The sequence below is a fragment of the Typopeltis vanoorti genome, chromosome 2 (assembly GCF_054136105.1).
Source record: "Typopeltis vanoorti isolate ZY-2024b chromosome 2, IOZ_Tvanoo_1.0, whole genome shotgun sequence".
In the NCBI taxonomy this organism is placed as follows: domain Eukaryota; kingdom Metazoa; phylum Arthropoda; class Arachnida; order Uropygi; family Thelyphonidae; genus Typopeltis; species Typopeltis vanoorti.
In genome coordinates this window covers 99943422-99965229 of record NC_143550.1, presented here as the reverse complement: position 1 = coordinate 99965229, position 21808 = coordinate 99943422, and the positions used below count along the sequence as shown (strand labels likewise).

The window sequence follows — 21808 nt, the reverse complement described above, 5'->3', positions numbered from 1 at the left end:
CAATCTATGGAAAATTTATGCTTGTACTCAGAATTATAAGGAAACTGCATCTTTGTATTATGAGAAACTGACTAGTCTTGTGTACAGTTTTAAGTCTGATGAAAATGATTCAGATTTTGTTGATATAATTATATTTTTCCAGTTCAGAAATGAATTGAAACCAGAACTAAGGAGAAGCTGTACATGAAAAAGAAGCATTGAATATTGCACATGTATTAGAAATAGCTCAAAATGAGGAACGTTTACTTTGAAGCTTAAATCCTTCTTCAGTTAAAGATGTCAGTTTAATTGAATGTAATATTTCTAAGTTTATATCAATTAATCAGAAAAGGATTTGGATTTTGGCGATTTACTATCAAAATATCTTGTACAGGAACTAAAGCTGGCAATAACTTCTGAATTTTTTTTTCATAACTGCAGCACCATCACTGGTAAAGTTCTTGCAATTACACCTGTTTCAAAACAAATCTTGGATCCCAATCTTTCTTTAACTGAAGAATAGGCCTTTGCTGCAGAAATAATACCATGAATTCTTATTAACTTTGTTATCCTAATTGGTAATTGCAGGCCTCTTTTAGAGAAACTTTCTTTAATAAAATCCTCTTTACAATATTATTGATAAAAATTGCATGTGCTGTGCAACAAATGGGAACACTCATATATATATATATATATATATATATATATATTTTTTTTTTTATTTTTTTATTTTATTTTATTTTATTATTATTTTTTTTTTGAGGTAGACAGCATTTGTGCATTGTCTTCTGCATTTTCGTTTCATGATATTGATGTGGTTGAGCAGATGACAATGAAGTCCACTTTGATGCTTTGTACTGTAACATATATAATGTCATGCTTGAAACACATTTGATAATGAGCTGTTGGGTATTTTTTAAAATACTGCAATTATTCATTATATATTTTACTCTTTGTTTAGGAGTAATTACGATAGTCAGTGAAATTGGTTTTTTATTCAAAAATAATAAATAAATATTTATTTTACTAACTCATTTAGTAACATTGCATATGTATAGGACATGGGAAGGGACTTGAAATTACGATGAACTCATGGAATATCCCAGTTATTTTATTTCTTACACAGTTAGCACTGTGAATTTTAAATGGGAAAAGATGATTAAAAAAAAAATCTCAAATTTTCAGGGAGTTATTTTTATTATTCCTGGGAATCTGGAATTTTAAAATTTGCATCTATGTCTCTAGGCCACCCAAAGAAAGACTTCTATAGGTTCAATACTAGTTGTAGACTAGAGGAACTCTTTCTAAGCCTTTCTTTGACAGTTCCAACTTTAACACAGACAAGTAAGATTTTCTATCCTCCCAACAGTGCATCTAGAAGTAGAAACCTGAAGAATTTTTAACTAAAACATTCTAGGATACTGATTATTTAAGTTTGGTAATTTTTCTACAGTATAAACTGAACACCACATCAGAACAAAAAAAAAATATACCTTGTTAAGCCACGTAAGTTTTCTTGGATTTCATATATATATATATATATATATATATATATCTTCCTTGTTTAGATTATATTTGGTCATTCAAACATATAATTAAACTGAAACATATATTGATCTTTAATTAACCATGATTTATAAACATCTAATACCAAAAAGTTTTCGCACATGGGGCTGTCCAGCTTCTTCAGGGCTTATAATGGTAAGAGAAAAAAACTCAAAGTGGTTAGTACAGAGAAAATGGAGTAACACTATCGTATGAATTAAATATTAAAACAGAACATGTAACATTACCTGCATGTAACGTGTTTGTTAGTCACTATTATTAAGGCATGGAGTTGCTATCCCAATCAATGGTATGGTTAGTAATCACAAAATGATGGGCTAGACCTGAGTTGTCTGTTCTGTTTTATTAACATCTCCTATATGTTCTTTTTTTTTTTTTTGGATTTCGAGGCTTCCTGACATCTGTCCTATATAGTTTAGACCACAAGCACATGGGATGTTGTACACTCCAGTGTGTTTGAAAAAAGGATCAATGTTTTTTGGTGATCTTAAAACATGATGGACAGTCTTGACCGGTTTGAACGCAACTCTGATGTTGAAAGGTTTAAAAAGTTCTGCGATCTTCTCATACACTATACCTGATAAGGAATAACTATGGATGAACTATATTGAGTGATGGTAGGTTGATGGTAGGAACTGGAAAAAGATAATCAACTACCATTTTTGGATACCCTTATAAAGAAATTAGTAGATGGACATATCAAACTAACAGTCTACCGCAAACCAATACACACTGGATGCTACCTTCATTTCAATTCAACTCGCCATATTTCCCAGAAGCTCAGCATAATACATATGCTCAAAAATAGAACCGTGAACATCATCTCAGAAGACTCTATGATGAAATTACTCATATATCAGAGACATAAATAAAAAAAATGGCTATCCAAAGAATCTAATTAACAAGATTCTTCATAGAAATCCTCCACAACAACAATCTACCATCACTCAATACAGTTCATTAATCAAAAGACATTAATCCTTTTTTCAAACGCGCTGGAGTGTACAACATCCCATGTGCTTGTGGTCTAAACTATATAGGACAGACGTCAAGACACCCCGAAATCCCCCCCCCCCAAAAAAAAAGAGATGTTAATAATAACAGAACAGACAACTCAGGTCTAGCCCATCATTTTACAATTACTAACCATACCATTGATTGGGATAGCAGCTCCATGCCTTACCTAGAAGAAGATTTCCGTTGTAGAAATTTCAAAGAAGCCGTTGTAATCCTCCGTTTTGGAGAAAATCTTAACAGAAACCAGGGACCTTGGTTTACATTTCTTTCCAGTTATGTATAATATGTTTATGGTCTTTATCCTTGGAGTAAAAGCCACTGAGATTACCAGAGAGTTCTGTTCTAATAAATGATCCTCTCTCACTTTGACAACTATCTGGCAGATAGTGCGATTCATTTGTCTTTTCTTCAAGCAGGTATGACTTGGTTTACATTGGGGTTAGATTCCTGAGATTTCTAGTGTAAAATGAAGCAGTGTAAATTGAGCATATGTAAATACATTAGGTTCCATTCCAAGATTTTCATTAATCAACACATGAAAATACTTGAAAATGACAATACTTGAAAAATGTTTTATTTTATGAAATTTATGTATTGAAAATTGCATAATGTTTAAGAAAAAGAAATAAAATTTACCTGCTCTACAAATGATAGAATAGATGTCTGTTTAATTTTCTTTTTTTCCTGATAAATATGGCTGTAGAACTATCATTTCCTCTCTTAACAGTTGTGCTCTGCTTCCAGTTGGGGTCATTGCTGCAGAGATCTCACATCACTTATTAATAAGAGCAATAACCTCTTGCATTGATTTCATTATTAGTGTCTGGATTGCTGAGTCAGCTTCACTTTCCTCTGTGTCTTTGAATAGATGTTCAGCTAGCTCTTCTAAATTTTCTATTAAAAGCTCTTCACTATAACTCTTAAGCAGCTCATTCATGTCACCAACTTCTACATTATTTAGTCTTATTTCCTTTGCCACCTCTGTTATTGATGCAAGGGTAATATTGTGTTCTTGTGAATCTGGAATGCAGTCAGGCCAAAGCTTATGCTAGATGCCATTTATACATGATTTTGAGACTTCCCTCCATGCTGCTGAAATGTTAGAGATTCCTTTCATGAAGTTGTATGGCATCCAGTAATCTCAACGTGACATTATTGGATGCTTGAATAGCCTTAGCAATTCCCTTGAATTTAATTGAATTGCATTAAATGAATAAAATTTAATTATTTAAATTTTAGACCATAGTTTAATCATTTAGTTTTATAGTTTTATTACAATGTTGGGACCATCTATGTCTAGGAAGTTGGGCAGCGTCATGACTCATCACTTATTCCAGTAATTATCTATGAGAGGTGCAAAAGTGAAGTGGATGTAAATTGAAGTGGTGTAAACTGATTCCTTGGATACTGCTTTTCCAAAGTTGTAGTCATCATTCCTTCACTTTTCATTTAAGCATATTGAAACAATCAGCTGCTGCTCAATATTCCTCTACAATTTAATTGCATACATTGCTTGAATCTGCTTCTCTTCTTTCTCTCATATTCGACCTGCCTTTGTTATCTAGAACAGCAGCCTTATTAAGTGTTCTATGGGAGAGGGAGGATAGAGGTTTGCAAGGCTTGGATCTGAAATAGTATCATTGAAATGTCTATAATTGTAGAGTGATCTTACTTTCTTATCTTGACCTAGAAGGTAGCTAAGCATGTGGAATTTTTCGTTAAGATGGGGTATTTATGGAGCTGCAGAGCTAGTGATGAACTAAGGTGATAGCTTGGAGCAGTGTGTGGAAAATATTTGGTGGTGGTGGTGGGGGGGTATTATTTAGAATTATTGACCAAAGCAGCTAATGTCATGGGACCAATATATTATGTCTGCTAACTGCATGACTTCCTCTTCCCTTTCTGTGAAAGATACTAAATAAAAATAAAGTTTCCAGGAAGAAAATAGTTGAAGGATCATATACTGTGCATACCTAAGGTCAAGAGGATAAATCAGTTAATGGATGAGTGGCATCAGTTACTTTGAGTTGGAGGAGAAGAGAAAAGAAAAAAAAAGTTGTGGAGATAATTAATGTAAAGGTGATCAACAAGCTAAAGAGCAGGAAAAAGCAGTCAAGAAGTTAAGGAAGGCAAAATGAGATTGAGAAGAAACTCGCTGAGCATGCCAAAGGGAATTCCAGAGTTCTTCAGAAAGTACTAAAGTAGGTGTTCCCTTAATAATCAAACCACTTTTTACAATAAAATGGCAGTTGAATTGGATAAAGAAAATGCCTATACTTTAGCCATCTGCATGGATAAAAGGATGGCAGAGTAGAATCCAAGAGAAGGCAGGTGACTAGTGGTGTACCACAAAGCTCTGCACTCAGGCCATTATTATTAAATTTGTACATTAATGATTTGAGAGGAGGTTTTCCAGTCATTTGCTGATGATGCAAAACTGGGGAAGGCAGTTGTTAATATCAGTTATCTAGAGATGCTACAAGATAATTTGAATAGACAGACATTGTGGGCAATGGGAATAGTTGCCAGTTTAATGTGCCATAATATATAAAGTTATGTACTTTAGGGTGCAAGGATTAGCTATGTATTATATTGCTGCAGCTAGACTGCAAAAAGTTATGTACTTTAGGGTGCAAGGATTAGCTATGTATTATATTGCTGCAGCTAGACTGCAAAAATTGATGAAATTAGGGATTTTGGAGATGAATGTATGTATGCTCCCTTTGTATGATTTTGATAATATGGCCATATCTTGAGCTACTGCATTGCACAGATTTGTTACTTGAATTTCTTAAAGATGTGGATGTATTGAGAGGATCCAAAGGTGAGTGGCCAAAATGTTAACAGTTCAGTAGATCACTTCCTGTGAGGATAGTTAAAATTTTTTTTAATGGCACTTGAGGCATAATTGAATTGTAATCTTATTTTATGTTGTAAACCACTCACTAGGCGGCACTTCAGCATGTGACTCAGCTCTGTAAATAGGATTAACATTCTTTGTTCTAGCTTCATCCAGTCTGATGCACTGATAACCAATTAGTTTTTGGTCAAAATATTTGCAACAAAAAATATTTATTCTTGTGAATATTGTCTAATTGACTTAAAATTTGTTAGTAGCAGTTTAGTACAGAAGCAGAAAGAGAGAATATGATAGTAACACAAGGTACAAAATTGGTTTATAGAGTAGTTTTTTTTTTTTGCTTGGATAATGGTGAATGACTGGAGTGGATTGCTAGAGGGATAATGAGTGTTGTTATTGAATGAGTGTCCATGTGGTTAGCCTTAGTGGCTATGTGCTTTGCAACCATGGGGAAGGAATGTCCTAGGTTCGATTCTCATTGATGACGTGAGGAGCTTAAGGATCTTTCTCAGCCATAGCCAAGTTAGCCAGTCTTGGGCGTGGGGCGTGGACAGCAGGGTCCCCCCCCCGTTTATCTGGGGGGTTTTCATCCTGGAAGCAGGTAAACTGAGCCCATGTACACACAGGCTACAGTCATAGGATATAATGCTTAATCCTTCATTAGGAGGGCTCAACGCCCCTTAGGACGGTTGAGGAATTGGGGGGGGGGGCACATGAATAAAAAAAATTGAATTAGTTTAAAGAATGATATGGCAGGCATTGTATTAATAATGGTTAGTATCTATGATGATTTTTTGTACTTCATGTATAATAATCATTAAAATAAAATTGAGAAGTAGGCATGCACACTTAGTAGGGAAAATTTCTTTTATGTTTGTTTAACCTTATACAAAATTTCTTTATAATAAATATTTCCACATGCATGTTAAATTCTAAAATGGAATAGTAGCACTTGCATACATTCTTAGTTTGCTTACCTTTGTATAATTATAAATAGTAATCTTATTTTTTAAATTGTCATGAACTATTGGCTTATTTTTGTGAAGATATTTTAAAAGTATTTCAAGAAATTATTTTGAAGATGCTGACAGATGAAGTTAATTTTTTTTTTTTTTTTAGGCAAAGGAAACAAAAAAGGGAGCTAAACATAAGAAAACTGATGAACCTGTTCCAGATGATCCTGTATTAAAAGCTGAGAGTATTGAAAAAGAGAAAGCTGAAGAGGAAACGGAAAAGGAAGCTAAGTACAGTGCTACTGAAAAAATTGAGGAAATTCCTTTGGAGGGTCAGGTATCAAGTCAGCAAGAACAACTGGAAAATGAAGGGGAAGAAGATGAGGAAGAAGCTGAATCAGAAGGAGAAATAATAAAGACAGATGTATTAAATGAAGCAGAACAAGAAATAGATAACAAGGAAGAACAGGTAAGTCCTGATATTGAGAGTAATTTGAGAGATTGATAACTTTAATTTGTAAAGAACCATTGTCTGAAAACGAGGATTTTTGATTGAGATAGGTAGTTCTTGAGAGTGAGAACCCATACAAATTAATGAGAACCCATTGATTTTTATTTATTTTATTTTTTTTTATGTTCATTGTGAGAAAGGAGATCCAGCTTATTTGTGAGAGGGGAAAATCCAACAAGTTGTGGGTAAATAGACATAGGAAACATATGGAGTCAACTCACTATACTAAAAGTTGTTTTATTTGACATAATGTAAAACAGTGTTTTATAAAATAATGCATACACAGTACTTCATCTGTGTATTGTCTGACAATTTAATTTAAGCTGTGTATTTGGCTACCAGGTGTATTAGAAAAGAAAATGGCACCCTAGCAGCTTATTTTCAAAATTTATCAGGACTGAGTTGCCTGATGTTGCACTACCTTACCTCAGTCCTGAAGATATTTTCAGGTGCAAACTTTGTTTGCTTACACTTGGATAAAGGATTAAAATAAATTTATTATAGTCTAACCAAGTGAAAAATAAACTTCCAACGTCTTTCTCTAAATCCAGAGTAGTTCAATAATAAGGTGGTACAACTATTGGCAACTCCTATAGGTAAATATGACCTCTCCTATTGCTTCTGCCTTAGTATTTCCACTTTTGGGTCTGCCTCCCACTGACAAGACCTCAATAAAGGTTGAAACCCGGTCTGGGTAGTGGCCCTTCCCTTAATGCATAGCAGTATATATGTCCGCAAGGAGATGTGCTTTGCATTATGGGAGATACTGAGACAAGGCATGATGAGAGTTTGGTCACCTTTTGCTCAGAGTTGCAGGTGTTGCACTACCTTACCTCAGTCCTGAAGACATTTTCAGGCGCAAACTTTGTTTGCTTACACTTGGATAAAGGATTAAACTAAATTTATTACACGTGTGGACAGACTTATGTGTTCGTCGAACATGTTGTTTATTATTTTAACGGTATAATAGAACACAGAAACTAAGTAAATAATTAATTTATTAACTTGATGCTGATATTTCGCTGGTATTATAACCAGCATCTTCAGAGCACAAAAACACTGTTTGTCACAATACGCGAGACTAAAACAACATGGTGTACATTAACAAAATTGTAGCAGCAACACAAAGACTAGAGTCCTGATTTTGGCGCCCTCTATCTGAAAAAAAAAAAAAAAAAAAAAAAAAAAAAAAAAAAAAAAAAAACCGCTATCATATATTGCTAGAGTCCTAGAAAAGTGCTAGTTTTTCCTTAATATGACTGTCTCCCAGATCTTCGGCAAGTTAATACAGCCATATTTGTTGAGATTTGGGGTGTGTTTTAGGGCTTCTGTCGCCTCTAAGAACAATCTCTCTGATTTATATGGGTTTCTGTGTAGTACTTTTGTGTTTTTCCAGTTGATCCTGTGTGCAGGGGTATCCAGAGCATGGTCTGCTAGGCCCGACTTCCCATAATGATATTTCCGGACGTATCGTTTATGTTCGCTGATGCGGATATTCACAGTTCTTCCTGTTTGACCGTAGTAGGCTTGATTGCATGAGCAGGGTACTTGGTAGACTCCTGGATGTGATAAAGGAGGAATGCTGTCCTTGGGTGAGCGGATGAGGGTGGCTAATTTGCTACATGGTCTGAATGTAGTGCGTAGTTTATGTTTAATGAGAATTCTTGAGATCTTTTCGGATGTGCCTTTAATGTAAGGGATGGTGACTGTTTTGTTGTAGTTCTCTGTGGTGGATGGTGGGAGGGGTTTCTTAGGAGTGTTTAGTATTTTGTTTATTTTTTGTGGATTGTAGCCGTTGGCCAAGAAGGTGTGGCGTAAGTGAGTCAGTTCCGCAGTAAGAGCCTTGTCATTTGAACAGATTGCTCTCGCTCTATGGGTTAGCGTTTTTAAAATGCCATATTGTTGAGAAGGATGATGGTGTGATTGTTTGTGTAAGTATCTGCCTGTATGTGTGGGTTTTCTGAAAACTGAAAATGATAAGGAACCATCTGGGAGACGTGTAATGAGTGTATCCAGGAAGGGCAGACAGTTGTTGGCTTCCGGTTCCATAGTAAAGTGGATTTTTGGGTGTTGGCTATTTAAATGTGCTAGGAATGTTTTCAATTTCTCAGGGCCATGTGGCCAAATGGCAAGCACATCATCAACATAGCGTAGCCAAAGTGTTGGTTTGAGAGTGGCTGTATTGATTGCTTGTTTTTCCAGGTGTTCTATGTAAAAGTTGGCTAGGGGGGGAGAAAGGGGGGAGCCCATGGCTGTCCCATCAATTTGTTTGTATATTTTCCCTTTCCATGTGAAATATCCTGCATGTATTGTGAATTTGAATAGTTCAAATATATCAGGGGGGAAGTGTGACTTCAGTAGATTGAGGGTTTCTATTAGTGGTACATTTGTGAATAGTGAAGTGATGTCAAAGCTTACTATTAAGTCTGAGCTTTTTAGGGTGAGGTGTTGTAAGATGCTTTTTAGGTGTGCTGAATTTTTGATAAAGGAGGGAGAATTGTTAGTGAGAGTGGCTAGTAGCTTTGCTAAATGTCTAGCCAGTTTGTATGTGGGACTATTTATACTGTCCACAATTGGGCGTAGGGGTGTGCCTGGTTTGTGAATTTTTGGTGATCCATAGATCCTCGGTGTTCTAACATGGAAGGGTTTGAGTTTGTTAACTGTGTCTTTGGGCCAGGAAGTGACTTTTTTTAATAATTTTCGTGCCTTATTCTTTTGTGTGTTGGTGGGATTGCGATCTATAATTTTGTATGTTGACTGATCTTGTAATAGTGTGTGCATTTTGTTTTCATATTCAGTTGTGTCCATCACCACGGTTGCATTTCCTTTGTCTGCTTTTGTTATGGTAATCTGGCTGTTGTTGTGTAGCTCTTTTATAGCCATGAATTCCTTATGTGGGATATTACTTTTTGGAGGCTTGGACTTGATTAGGATGTTGGCCACATCTAAACGTATGTTGTTAGCTATTGTTGGAGGCAGGTCGTAAATTCCTCGTTCGATGGACGCCATTATTTCAGCTTTTGGAACTTGCTTGGGAGTTATGGCAAAGTTGTGCCCTCGACTTAAAGCAGTTGTGGCTTCTTTGCTTAAGGTGAGTGACGATAGATTCACAACGACGAGGTCTTGTTGTAATTGCGGTCGTTGTATGGTGTTCCGTTGTTGTAGATTTTCGAACTTCTTTTGGTGCCGGTTTTTGACTCTGTCGAATTCTTTTTTTGCCGTTGCGTCGGTGATGTTCTCTAAGATCTGCCAAAGTTCCGTATTTAGAATATTATGCAGTGATTCTCGTAATGCGCTGGTGGTTGTATTTGCTTGTGCTAATTCCCGGCGAGTGGTGTTAATTTGTTCGCGTAAAAGCGCTACACTCGCTCGTTTATAGATGCGTTGGGCTTTGGCCGAGTGGAACTTGTTTTTGATTTTAAAACAGTTCGGTATTAATTTGGTGTCTCGGCACCTCTTTAAGAAGGCTAACCTGTTTAGTTGCCGCGCCAATTTCAACTTCCACTTACCATATCGTCGTGTCTTGCGTACGATATCGTCTCCGTGAAGAATCCTTAAACGTGTGGACAGACTTATGTGTTCGTCGAACATGTTGTTTATTATTTTAACGGTATAATAGAACACAGAAACTAAGTAAATAATTAATTTATTAACTTGATGCTGATATTTCGCTGGTATTATAACCAGCATCTTCAGAGCACAAAAACACTGTTTGTCACAATACGCGAGACTAAAACAACATGGTGTACATTAACAAAATTGTAGCAGCAACACAAAGACTAGAGTCCTGATTTTGGCGCCCTCTATCTTAAATAGCCAACACCCAAAAATCCACTTTACTATGGAACCGGAAGCCAACAACTGTCTGCCCTTCCTGGATACACTCATTACACGTCTCCCAGATGGTTCCTTATCATTTTCAGTTTTCAGAAAACCCACACATACAGGCAGATACTTACACAAACAATCACACCATCATCCTTCTCAACAATATGGCATTTTAAAAACGCTAACCCATAGAGCGAGAGCAATCTGTTCAAATGACAAGGCTCTTACTGCTGAACTGACTCACTTACGCCACACCTTCTTGGCCAACGGCTACAATCCACAAAAAATAAACAAAATACTAAACACTCCTAAGAAACCCCTCCCACCATCCACCACAGAGAACTACAACAAAACAGTCACCATCCCTTACATTAAAGGCACATCCGAAAAGATCTCAAGAATTCTCATTAAACATAAACTACGCACTACATTCAGACCATGTAGCAAATTAGCCACCCTCATCCGCTCACCCAAGGACAGCATTCCTCCTTTATCACATCCAGGAGTCTACCAAGTACCCTGCTCATGCAATCAAGCCTACTACGGTCAAACAGGAAGAACTGTGAATATCCGCATCAGCGAACATAAACGATACGTCCGGAAATATCATTATGGGAAGTCGGGCCTAGCAGACCATGCTCTGGATACCCCTGCACACAGGATCAACTGGAAAAACACAAAAGTACTACACAGAAACCCATATAAATCAGAGAGATTGTTCTTAGAGGCGACAGAAGCCCTAAAACACACCCCAAATCTCAACAAATATGGCTGTATTAACTTGCCGAAGATCTGGGAGACAGTCATATTAAGGAAAAACTAGCACTTTTCTAGGACTCTAGCAATATATGATAGCGGTTTTTTTTTTTTTTTTTTTTTTTTTTTTTTTTTTTTTTTTTTCAGATAGAGGGCGCCAAAATCAGGACTCTAGTCTTTGTGTTGCTGCTACAATTTTGTTAATGTACACCATGTTGTTTTAGTCTCGCGTATTGTGACAAACAGTGTTTTTGTGCTCTGAAGATGCTGGTTATAATACCAGCGAAATATCAGCATCAAGTTAATAAATTAATTATTTACTTAGTTTCTGTGTTCTATTATACCGTTAAAATAATAAACAATAAATTTATTACAGTCTAACCAAATGAAAAATAAACTTCCAACTTGCAGATCTCTGTTCATATCTAGTGCCTTACATATGTAGACATCCTTATGCATGCTTGACAAGTCCAAGCTGGACAAACACACATTCATTCTCTCTTCATAATCATTTCCACGATATGCACAATTTCATTATTAGCACATCTACATAACATAGTTGCTCTTACACACAGATTCTCACCATAATTTATTTTCCCTGATTCTCTGTGTTAGATCTCATACCAATTAATAATTTCTCTAGACTCCTAATACCAAACGTATTCAAGTAGGCCACCATTATACAAATTCATTCTTCCCTGAAATTCACTCCACACATCCAAAAACTCACATTAATTCCTTTTACAGAGCCTATGTATCAAATTGTTTGCCACCATAGCCCTTCTTCTTAATTCATTTCTATCGTATCTAGGTAATATAATTACAGTTTTTCACTTTCTCACTCTTCGCTGTTGCATTCTTCCAACATGCTTTCATATTCTCTCTCATCTTTCATCTCTCTCTTTCTTCTGAAGGCAGAAGTTGGTTGGTTATTGCTAGTTATGTTGTTCATGCTTAGTACAGTTACAATCTCTTTTTTGCTTTTCTTTGTATTTAATTTTTGCTCCGGGAAAACTCGAAGTTCTAATCTTGTCGTGCCAAATGATATCCTTCCTTTTACAATTGACTTTACCTGCCTGATTTTCATTACATAATCACTTATGATTTCATGTTTATTTTTTCTCATTTTGCTGCTTAATTTTCATCCTCTATATATTCCTTTAAACACTACTTGCAAGTAGTTGTGATCAAGGACAGTTCCTTACTTAATGAGCTCACTAGAACATAGTTTGCGCATGGTGAACTAAAGTTTTGATCACACCATATTTTTGACAAGGGTGGTGATATGAAGCAGCATTAACGTATTTTCCAGTATGCATTATTTTTCTGCATGCTGAGAACTGGGGACTGGACTGCCATTAGCTTGATGCAAATGAGAACATCCAGAAAAGAGAGAGAATTGTTTTCTTCTATTTCAAGTGTGAATTTAATTCATGGGTTTATCAACTTATTTTCTTAAGAAATTCACAAAGTTTGGACAAGGTAGAGTTTCATACAGCAAAAATATCATCAACGTATCTGTACCAAATAGATGGCTTGGGAGAAAAATAAGCATTGAGAATATATCGTTCATCATTCCAAATAATAATTTGCTAGAAACAAAATAGGGAATATAGTAGACCTCATGCAGTTCTATCTGTTTATAATGTTTGTTTGGACACAAAAGTAACTTGAATTTATGAAAAATTCGAATAAGTTTACAATATCAGGAGGAAAATCATTGCATAATAATACTAATGCATCAACCAGCAGGATAGGTGCGCAAAGAGTGAAACTATGTTAGTACTGATTAAAAGATCTGCAGGTTGTAAAGATAATCTGAATTTTTAATGAAAAAAGAATTTCCTGTAAATGCAGAAAGAAGCTTGGACAGATGTTTTGAGAGTTTAAGGTCAGAAAAACCCATACAGTTCACAGTAGGTCTTAAAGGAACATTTTCTTTATAAAGAGATAGAACTGCATGAGGTCACCTATATTCTCTATTCTAGCAAATTGTTATTTGGAATGATGAACAATGCATTCTGAATGTTTTTTTTTTTTTCCTCCCAAGCCATCTATTTGGTACAGATACATTGTTGTGATTCATGATAAAAAGAACTATTTTAGAAAACTTCTACTTTGGGATCATACCACATACATGCATTTTCAGTGATCCTACTTAATCCCAAATCAACAAACTTAATCTCCTGGACAAAATTCAGTCTTGGGATGAAGACACTATCAAAAATTTAAGCAATTTTGTGGTATTGCCTAATCTGAGACATGAAGACCAGACATATATTGCCATCCTTGCTCATGAAAAGATTTCTGTGCCATTGTAGTCCTGCACAAGTGAAACAAAGACCAAATTCTAGTCACCTACTAGAACTTCTTTCTCAGCCTTTCTTTGGCTGATTTCCTAATTAATCAATGTTTGGGATGGGGAAACACCTGCTGCTCACAAACTTGGATTTTTAACTCCTTGACTAAAAAAACTACCACAGAACTTGCACTATTTCTGACATAATAGATGCCTGTCAGGGTTTAGAGCCATGAGATGGTAGCACTTCTGCTGTAATCGTTCTTTCTTCCCTGTAGCTTGAAGCAGTCATGGCTTGCACTCACTAATAAATGAAGGGTAAGGTAGAGACCATCTCCCATTTATATTTAAAAAGTTAGTTAGGGCTGAAGTAGTTTCACTAACTCTGTTTGAGAATCAAAATTAAATCATTAATGATTTTAATTGAAACTTGTTTTATTACTTACTTAAAAACATTGTTAGAAAAGTCATGATCATTTTAATGGAGGTACTGATTGCTAGTTAATGCAGGTACTATTTAGTGTTAAATAGAAAAGTCTTAGTTGGAATTATTAGATACTTCAAAACTGCCATTACTTTCAATTTGAAAGCATGTGCAGATGTATTTATTCTTGAAGCAAGTTTTTCTTTTTATTAAGTTTGGTATTTGCAGCCTGTTTTTTCAGCTTTTCAACCTATGATGTTAAATTCTATATGCTATTTGATGTACTTTGTTAAATTTTTTTTTCATCTCAAGCTAACAAGAGAACACATCTGTAGTGCATTTGTCCATTTAGGAGTTAAATTCAAAACCCATCTAGATTGCAAAGAACCCATATAAAGGTTTTAAACCAGCTAATTCACCCTTTATAAAAGGGAGTCGAACTGGTTAGTTACATAGCTCACCCTAAACACTAATGCAGTCAGTAGATGAGATTTATATTCTGATTTCTCTCCAGCTTATAGACTGTGGGGTTCATATCTCACTTTATAATTGTAGATAACTTTCATTATATAACCACCCTTAGTCCAGACTGCATAATAGGTACATACCTGTGATTGAGTACATTCTGTTGGCTATTGATGTACTTAATTAATTTTAATTTTATTTTTTAATTTCAGTTATAGCTGTATAATTGTTCAGTTACTTTATTTATTCATATGTGTCCCCTCCACCATACCTTCTGACTGGTTGAGCCCTCCTAATGAGGGATTAAGTATGTATTTTATGACTGTAGATCTGTGTGTGTGTGTGTGTGTCCATGGGCTGGTATGCCTGTTCTGAGGGAAAAACCTGAATTTCTGGGTGATGCATCAGGGGGAAGACTGTTCCATAGTACAGCAGTTGCAGCAAGGATGGAGGAGGAGAAGAAATTTGTTCTGTGGGTTTCAAGGTGCACTGTGAAAGGGTGTTGAGCATCAGCTGCACGTGTTCCAACGAGCGTAGTACTAAGTGGGAGAATTATTGATGCTATTTCAGATGAACATTTTCCATGGAAATATATATAGAATACACATAGTTCGGAGACCCAATCATCTGTGCGAAAGTGGGGGAGTTAGTTGGTAAGAGATGGGTCATTAATAAGTCTGATTTCTTTCCTCTGTATTGAGTCAAGCATTTTATGGGAGCTTTTGGAGGGCCCCACCCCATATGTGAGAGGAGTATTCATTGGTTGGGCAAATTTGTGATTTGTATAAGGTTAACAGTTGTTCTGGGGTGAAGTAACGTCCTGAGCAAAAGAGAAATCCTAGTTTTTTAGAAGCTGAGAATGCAATGGTTGTGATGTGTTTACTCCAGGAAAGGCTTGATTTCAGGATAATTCCAAGAAGAGAAATCCCAAATTGTCTGGAAATTTGGGTGTTGTCAAAAGTAGTACTGGGAGAAAATGGTTCTTTTTTATGAGAAATAAGACAGTACTGGGTTTTATTAGCATTGAAATTGTGACTAGGTTATCTGAACTCCATTGGAGGATGACTTGGAGATCAGAATTGATGGCAGTGACTGTTGATGTTCTGTAGGTTGAGGGAGCTTTTGACCAGGTCTAGCACAAGGGTTTATCAAAAGCAAGGCAGGAGTGCAATGTGCTGTCGTCTGCAAAATTGTGTAGTGGGTTGGAGGTCAACTGAAATAGTTCATTGATATATGGTAGGAAGAGGATTGGTGAGAGAACAGAACCTTGTGGAACCCCGGTATTAGTTGAATGGTGAGAAGTTAAGGAACCATTCACCGCCCACACATGGTGTGTGCATCCAGACAGAAAGCCGGCAATTCAACTACAGAGGTCTTCAGTTAGGCCAAATGATGGCAGCTTGCTTAGTAAGCCCTTGTGCTAGACCTGCCTAGGAGATATCAAGTGCAACTGCTTGAGATTCGGCAAACTTCTCCATGGCATTTGTCCAGAGGTGGGTGATATGGTGACATATGTGAGCAGATCTGTTGATCGGCAGCGACGGAATCCATACTGGCAGGCGTTTATTAGATGGGTACCTTCAAGGTAGTGTAGGAGTTGGGAATTGGTGATTTTTTCCCATTACTTTTTTGGACTGAGGTGAGTGACATGGAGCAGCAGTTGGACGGCAGTCACTTGTCATCCTTCTCGGGAATGGATTGAATATAGACCAATTTCCAGACTGTGAGATAGATAGGCGACATAGGACAGGAGTCAGTTCTGGTGCACAAACCTTCAGGAAATTGGAGGGCCAGAGGACTTTTTTGTGTCTAATTTGGACAGTATTTTACTGATCTCTTTCTGACAAAAGGATATAGTGGGCATTGTATGTTTGGCATCTGGAATGGTTGGCAGACATTTGTCGTTGTCAATTATGCATGTATTGGAAGCAAAGTGTGATGCCAGGAAATTGGCCTTTTCTGTAGATAATGATGCAATAGAGCCATCTGGGTATGATAGGGGTGGGAATAGTGTTGGGCAAAAGTTACGATCAATTGCTTTGGCGAGAGACCAAAAGGCATGGCTGCCGTTTGGACAGACTGCTGATTTCCTGCTTTTTGTTCTTTTGAACTCTGTTTTGGAAGCATTGATTGTTTTTTTGCGTTTATTTCATGCTTGGGTATAAGAATCAAGTCAAATCAAGAACTCGATCCACCTTTAGAGGATGGAGTTCTTGATTTGAGCCAGTTATGGTATGTTTGGTTTTTCATTTAAAACATCCCTTGGTACATCTTTTGGAAAACCAGGGTTTAGCTAGGGAATGGCAGGTCAGAGCACTGTGGGGAATGCATAAGGAGTATAATGTATATATATATATTCTTACTTTGGTTATAAGTTCAGTTCATGTTTGGATGGAAGGTCGGAAACAATAGTCCAACCATAGGAATGAGGCATAGAAGTTGCGGAGGCTGTCCCACTTGACACTGTTATAATGTCAAACTACTCTTGTATGGGAGTGGTTGTGTATGCGTTGTTGCATGGGAGAGGAGATGAGCACTAGGTTGTGGTCAGAGTTGCCTGGGTGGGGATATTCTGGTTGGCATCTGAGCAAGTTGTGTAAGGTCATTAGTGATGGCAAATGTTCGGCATCTCTGCCTGCAAGATCTGTATAGCTGGAGGAGGAAAGCGAGTTGGTGTTGTGGACATTAAAATCTCCCAGGAGGATGATTTCGCTGTTGGAAAAGTGGGACTGGAGAAAGTCAATTTTTAAGAGGAAATCAAAGAGCTCAGAGTGGTTGGTTGCATTAGGGGAGCAATAGAGACAGCATATGAATTTGACTGAGTTGGGAAGAGATATTTTCATCCAAAGAAGGTCAAAGTTGGGTGCTCTCTGGCAAGGTATGTCGGAGCAGATGTATGCACAGACGCTAACCTTGGGTTGAAAGGAGTTAAAGAGTGTGTAGTTTTGGAAGGTTGAGATGAATAATGCTCAGGGGAGGTAAGATTTGAGTTTCTGCCAGAAAGTGTAGGTGGGGTTTCTTAAACTGAAAGTGGTAGTGGACACTATTAAGGTTTGAGTTTAGGCCATGGATGTTGGTGAAATGGACATGTAGGGTTTTGTGGGTCTTGCACATTTCCTATGCAATATCTGTTTACTGGTCTCCATGGTGGCTGCTAGTGACATCACTTGGTTTTTACACCAATTTAACTTGTATGTAGTCGATGATCCAACTGTTGTCACTATTTTGACATTTTTCTTTGAGTTGTCTTTGAAGCTGGCATTCTTGTTTCCTTTGAGCAAATGTTAAATCTGGTTGAGCACGTATGCACAATTAGGGACAAATGTCTTTGACCTTGTTGTTGATCGCTGTTATTAGTTTTGATGTGATTGTCAGCATGTCACAAGTCACTTTTACTAGGAGTGGAAAGTTCATTCCGTCCTTTCTTTTGTTAATGGGTCCGAAATGATGGCACCTGATGATATTTTTAGAATTGATGTTGCATTCTTCTGCTAATTTGATGTCTTCTTTTAGTTCTTTTCCATTTTCCTTTGGAAAGTTCAAAATAATGGCATTGAATATTTTGTTTTTGGCCTCCATCGAGTCGTGCACAGTTGATGCGATAGGTCACATAGTTCATTCGTGGGAAAGAGTGAACTTGCATTGTGGTGTTGATCAATAATGTTTAATGTAAGAAGCACTTAATAAGCTTTTGTTTGTAATGGGAATATCCCACTCAGTATAGGTTTTAAACCTATACTATATTAGCACTTTGGGTGGGCTAAGATGTAATTGCAAAATTGAGATTACTGTTTTATCTTCCCTATGTTCAGCCTCTGTCACTGTTCTCTTGTGCTGAACTGAAAGAAGAGCTCATGTTTCATTTTGATAGTATTTCATAAATTTAATTAAGAGGTTTAATTGTGTATATTTAATTGTGAATTATTATTGTTACTGAATTAACATTGTGCTATGCTGATCATAACATTGCTTGTATGGTATTTGGGCATTAGTGCTTAAATTGATTGAAATTTTTATTATGTAACCTATTACTCTATATATACTTGATCGGGCAAATTCTGTTACATGATTTTGTGATTGCCGATGAGTCTTAGGATACACCCTCATAAAGGGACTGTGTGTGTGTGTGTGTTTATTTTTTGACATTCTTAGCATATTCTTTAAGGACAACATGTTTTTGTTTCAGTTATCAACAGAGGAAGCAAGTGGAAGTGGAGATTTCAAAAATTTCCCTAGGCCTCGACATAACATTAGGAAAGAGTGATCTCTGTGATATGCATAATTAAATTTAAAAAAATAAAGGCACTTGAATAGCATTATTCTTCAGAGCAATGAAAAATTTGCAGTTCAGTTATAAAGTGCCTACGTCAGTCAGAACATTTTTGAACTGATATGAATCTTGTGAACTGAATACTAGTTGTGCTGGTATTACTGAAATGGTAATATATAAGAATGAAAAATTTCATTCTTAATAACAGAATAATCTTGGGTATTAAGTTATTAAACTGAGTATTTTGCACCATTATTGTCTCATTGCATTGTATTTAGTCTACAAAAAAAAACCGATAGTCTTATAATGAATATATTTCCATTTTCTTTGATAATTCTTTTTTTATTGTCCTTATATTTAATTTTTAGGCATTCAAAAGGATTGTTTGCAGTGTATTTAATGAACCTTATCAGGCATATATTGGGTTTCTTTAGAAACATCACTTGTATAGCAGAATGAACCTGAGGTTTATCTATATAAATGTAGTGTGAAATAAATTTTCTTGTATAAAATTGTTTTACTTCTATTGAATACTTGTCTTGCCTAATTCTATAAAGTATTTTTATACTCTGGCCCAATTATTTCATATTGTGCTTATTCAGTAGTTTGCAATGTACCGTTTGCAGTAATGCATCAGAAATGTTTGGTTTAATTCATATCAAATCAGTAAGTTATACTAAAATAATAAAGCAATTAATTAATTATATAGTTCTATCACTTAATTTTCAAGACGTAAAATTACTTTTTCTAGGTAACTTAATAACATCATCATCATCATGCGTATCAAGGATTTAGGCCTAGTATGGCCTGTTCCGGCCTTAGAAGTCATCGTTGAATCGTTTAAGAGGACATACTGGTTTTCTTTTTCCTAATGGCTTGTACTTTAAGGCTTGTTTTGGTAATCTTTCTGTTTTCATTCTTTGAACGTGTTCCATCCATCTATGTTTATATTTTTTAATTTTTTCAATTACTGGTTCTTGGTTTAATTTTTTCAATTACTGGTTCTTGGTTTAATTCTTTCATAATATCTTCGTTTCTTTTGTGATCAAATAGGGTATACTTTTCAGTTTTTCTCATAAACTTCATTTCTGCTGTTGTTAATCCTTGTTTGTCTTTTTGTTTTATTGTCCAGATTTCTTGCTTCCATACATTAAGACCGGTAGGGCTAATGTATTGTATACTTTTAGCCTGGTTTGTTTTTGAACTAGGTTTGGTTTAAATATAGAGTTAATTACTCCTGTTATTTTTAAATATTTTGCAATTTTTATGTTTATATCTTTTTCATTTTCATAAGTGATCATACATCCTAGGTAGTTAAATGAATTCACCTGTTCTAAGATCTTGTTATCTAATACTATTTTAGTTCTTGCTGGATCTTGTCATTTAAAGGCCATAGTTTTTGATTTTTCCGTTGATATTATCATACCATAATCTTAGGATATCTCATTTAGATTTAAAATAGCTTTCTGTAAGTTATCTTCAGGATTTGTAATTATTATTTGGTTGTCTGCAAAGAGGAGAGTGTTTAAGTTAACTGTAGGTGAAAGTTTAATTCCTTGATGTAAATTTTTACTCCATTTTATTATTATTTCATTTAAGTAGATATTAAAAAGAGTTGCTGAGAGGGGACATCCCTGTCGGACCCCTTGGTTTATCTCTCTTGTATATGATAGCTCATGATTTAATCTTATTTGTATTTGATTATTTTCATATATACTTGTGACAGCTTTTAGGATATTATTTGGTATTTGTCTTTCTTTTAATATGTTAAATAATATGTTTCTTTTAACTTTGTCAAATGCTTTTCAAAGTCAATAAATGCAATATGTGTTTCTAAATTATATTCTCTTCTTTTCTCTATTATTAATTTTAAGCAGAAGGCTGGGTCTATACATGATCGTCCTTTTCTAAATCCATTTTGTACCTCTAGAATAAAGTTTTCGGAATATTTCATTAGTTTGTTATTTAAGATTCTGCTGTATATTTTGTAACATGAATTTAGTATACTGATACCTCTATAGTTTTTAGGGTCATCTCTATTACCTTTCTTAAAGATAGGAATCACAATTGCTTTTTTCCATTCTATTGGGGGGATACCAGTTGAGTAAATTTTATTTAAAAATAGTCTTCCTTTGAATCTTGTTCCTGCATATTTATATAGTTCTGAACCTAGCTTATCTTCTCCAGGTGATTTTCCGTTTCTTGTTTCTTTCAGGCTGATTTCTAATTCTTCTTCAGTTATTTCCTTTTCATTTTCATTAATTGTTTGCCAGTTGTCTTTTTTAAAATATTTGTCTATCCACAGTTCTGTGTAGTAATTTAGAAATTCTTCTAATTTCAATTCAGTGTTTAATTTTATGTTTTCTTTGGTATCTGCATTTAGGTGTTTCAAAATCTTATATACATTAGGTCTTATTTTATATAAATCATGTTCTAAATTAGAAACAAATTTATTCCATGATTCTCTGTCTTTTTCTGACTTCTCTTTTAGCTATGGCTCTTATTCTTTTATATTCTATTTCATCTTCTAATCTTTTACTGCTTAACCATTTGTGATAGGCTTCTTTTTTCTTTTTGATTATTTCTTTGATTGTATCATCCCAGATCTTCAGTTTTTTTCTTTTATAACTTAACATAAAAATGCCAATGCTTTTAAAACAGTTGTACTGTTGTTATCATCATTCTTCCAATTAGACATGCAGAAGTTGTAGGGTCTTTTTCTGGAAACTCAAGGTGTTCTCACTTCTAGACTTAAATTAACAGATCAAAATGTTTTTCATAAATGCTTTTCTTTTGTCTCCAAATGCAAATATTTGATATAATAGGCATTTTGGCATGCAAATTGTATCCAGTAGAAATTGATCTACCGGTTCCTCCCCC

General features: G+C 35.5%; 1 protein-coding gene across 1 annotated transcript in view; it reads left to right on the top strand.

Annotated features, from left to right (window-relative positions):
- LOC150109288 (calmegin-like) overlaps positions 1-19459 on the top strand; it is a 394668-nt gene extending 375209 nt beyond the window's left edge. The window contains exons 18-19 of the mRNA XM_090412401.1: positions 6542-6844; positions 18845-19459. Of these exons, the coding sequence (XP_090268527.1) occupies positions 6542-6844; positions 18845-18922 (381 nt within the window). The 3' untranslated portion in view covers positions 18923-19459. The remainder of the gene's footprint in view (positions 1-6541; positions 6845-18844) is intronic.
- The last annotated feature ends 2349 nt before the right edge of the window (positions 19460-21808 follow it).